Here is a 2,755-nt window from a genome sequence, read left to right as displayed (position 1 = left end):
AAAAAAACAAAAAAAACAAAAAACCTCGAAATATCCCCATCGTGACGAAGGTACAAAATATTAAAAAATAAATTACAAATTAAATAACTAAAATAGTTTCGTACCGGGTCAGAAGGCTTATATTAATTTTCAGAAATTATAATAATAAAATTAATCAACAAAGAGGGATATATGAATACATACTTTTACGCGGAGTCGTGCTATAATTATTTCATTAATCAATTACCCTTAATCGGCAGAACCATTGTCAAAAAGTATTTTAGAGGTCAGAACTATCCTAGAACTCGGAAATTGCGCCCTGAGAAATATATATTTCTACCAGCACGACACTTTCCCGCGATGTCGTGCTACAATTATTTTATTAATTAACTTAATTATTTTTAATCGACAGAACTATTGTCAAAAAGTATTTTAGAGGTCAGAACTATTACTAGAACTCGGAAATTGCGCCCTGAGAAGTATATATTTCTACCAGCACGACACTTTCCCGCGATGTCGTGCTACAATTATTTTATTAATTAACTTAATTATTTTTAATCGACAGAACTATTGTCAAAAACTATTTTAGAGGTCAGAACTATCCTAGAACTCGGAAATTGCGCCCTGAGAAGTATATATTTCTACCAGCACGACACTTTCCCGCGATGTCGTGCTACAATTATTTTATTAATTAACTTAATTATTTTTAATCGACAGAACTATTGTCAAAAACTATTTTAGAGGTCAGAACTATCCTAGAACTCGGAAATTGCGCCCTGAGAAGTATATATTTCTACCAGCACGACACTTTCCCGCGATGTCGTGCTACAATTATTTTATTAATTAACTTAATTATTTTTAATCGACAGAACTATTGTCAAAAAGTATTTTAGAGGTCAGAACTATCCTAGAACTCGGAAATTGCGCCCTGAGAAGTATATATTTCTACCAGCACGACACTTTCCCGCGATGTCGTGCTACAATTATTTTATTAATTAACTTAATTATTTTTAATCGACAGAACTATTGTCAAAAACTATTTTAGAGGTCAGAACTATGCTAGAACTCGCCAATTGCGCTGTTAGAAATGAATATTTCTATTAGCACAAGACAAACTTTTTAAAAATATCATTTAAATTTTATGCTTCTTTTATAGTTAGTAGAATGCATAGTTCGCCAGAACTATTGTTAAAATCTATAGGGAACTCTAGATCTCGTCGAAATCTATCGATATACACGAAAGAAAAATTTTTTTGCGAAAATGTCGTGCTACGGGAAATTAGCACGACATATTTTGGGTTGTCCGGAAAGTTCGTGCGGATTTCTCAATAGATGTCGTTCAAAGGCGAATTTTACAAGTTTATGTCGATGTGATATGTCAAATGCTTTCGTGTTTTGATTAGTGACATTTCAACGCATACTTAGTGATATTAATTATCCCAATAAATTAAAAACTTTTTACTTGACATTAGTTTAGAGATGGAAGGAAATAACGTGTTTTTTCGATGCATAATGCTTTTTTATTTCCGTAAAGGAAAGAACGCGACACAAACTCGAAAAAAAATATGTGCCGTATACGGGGAAGATGCCGTAAGTGATCGCATGTGTCAGAAGTGGTTTGCTAAATTTCGTTCAGGAGAAATGAATATTGAAGATGCTCCTCGCTCTGGTCGGCCAGTCACCACTGATGTCGACCAAATAACAGCTTTAATCGATTCCGAGCGGCAGATCACAGTTCGGGAAATCGCAGCGAGGTTAAACATTGGCAAATCAACTGTTTCCGAACATTTAAACAAGCTCCAGATGGTAAAAAAGCTTGATGTTTGGGTGCCGCACGACTTAACTGAGAAAAATCGTATTGACCGCATTTCCATCAGCGATTTGCTATACAAACGCAACGAATACGATTCATTTTTAAAACGCATCATAACAGGCGACGAAAAGTGGATAATTTATAATAATGTCGAGCGTAAAAGGTCGTGGAGCAAGCGAGGTGAACCGCCATTAACCACTTCGAAGGCAGGCTTACATCCGAAAAAGGTAATGCTCTGCATTTGGTGGAATTGGAAGGGGATAGTATATTATGAGCTACTACCGGACAACGAAACCATCGATTCGGACAAGTACTATTCACAGTTGGATAAATTGAAGATAGAAATCGCCAAAAAGTGTCCGGAATTGATCAATAGGAAAGGCGTCGTTTTTCATCATGATAACGCCAGACCTCATGCAAGTTTGCAGACTCGCCAAAAATTATTGGCGTTTGGCTGGGATGTTTTGCCTCATCCACCGTATTCCCCCGACATTGCACCCTCGGATTTTCATTTATTTCGGTCGCTACAAAACTCAATTAATGGTTTGAACTTTGCTTCTTTGCAACTCCTCAAAAACTACTTGGACAGCTTCTTCGCCGAAAAAACCCAAGACTTCTATGAGAGAGGAATTATGAAATTACCCGAAAGATGGAAAAGTATTGTGCAAAATAATGGTGCATATATCACAGAATGAAATAACTTTTAACAACAAAATTTTTTCATTCGAATTTTGCTTAAAAATCCGCACGGACTTTCCGGACAACCCAAAAAATGCGTTTTTTGACCTCAAATTGACAGAACTATTTCCGAAACCTATCAGGAACTCTAGAACTCGGAAAAGTGCTACTAGAACTCCTACTTTTTTTTCGAAAATCGAAAAAAGCCGTGCCAACTTCACAGAGGCGAAAGAGCTGTACCAAATAAAGTTTAACATATATCGTTTAACATATACTGGATATTTT

At 35.9% G+C, this 2,755-nt stretch overlaps 1 protein-coding gene across 1 annotated transcript; it reads left to right on the top strand.

Moving 5' to 3' along the window:
• The first annotated feature begins 1,620 nt into the window (after positions 1–1,620).
• On the top strand, positions 1,621–2,487 carry LOC112638719 (histone-lysine N-methyltransferase SETMAR-like). The gene has a single exon (XM_025410886.1). The coding sequence runs from the start codon at positions 1,621–1,623 to the stop codon at positions 2,485–2,487; it is 867 nt and encodes a 288-aa protein (XP_025266671.1).
• Positions 2,488–2,755: the final 268 nt, after the last annotated feature.

The sequence above is a fragment of the Camponotus floridanus genome, unplaced genomic scaffold (assembly GCF_003227725.1).
Source record: "Camponotus floridanus strain SB8 unplaced genomic scaffold, Cflo_v7.5 scaffold355, whole genome shotgun sequence".
Classification (NCBI taxonomy): Eukaryota; Metazoa; Arthropoda; class Insecta; order Hymenoptera; family Formicidae; genus Camponotus; species Camponotus floridanus.
Note: the sequence above shows the minus strand (reverse complement) of the source record. Positions and strands in the feature narration are given on the sequence as shown.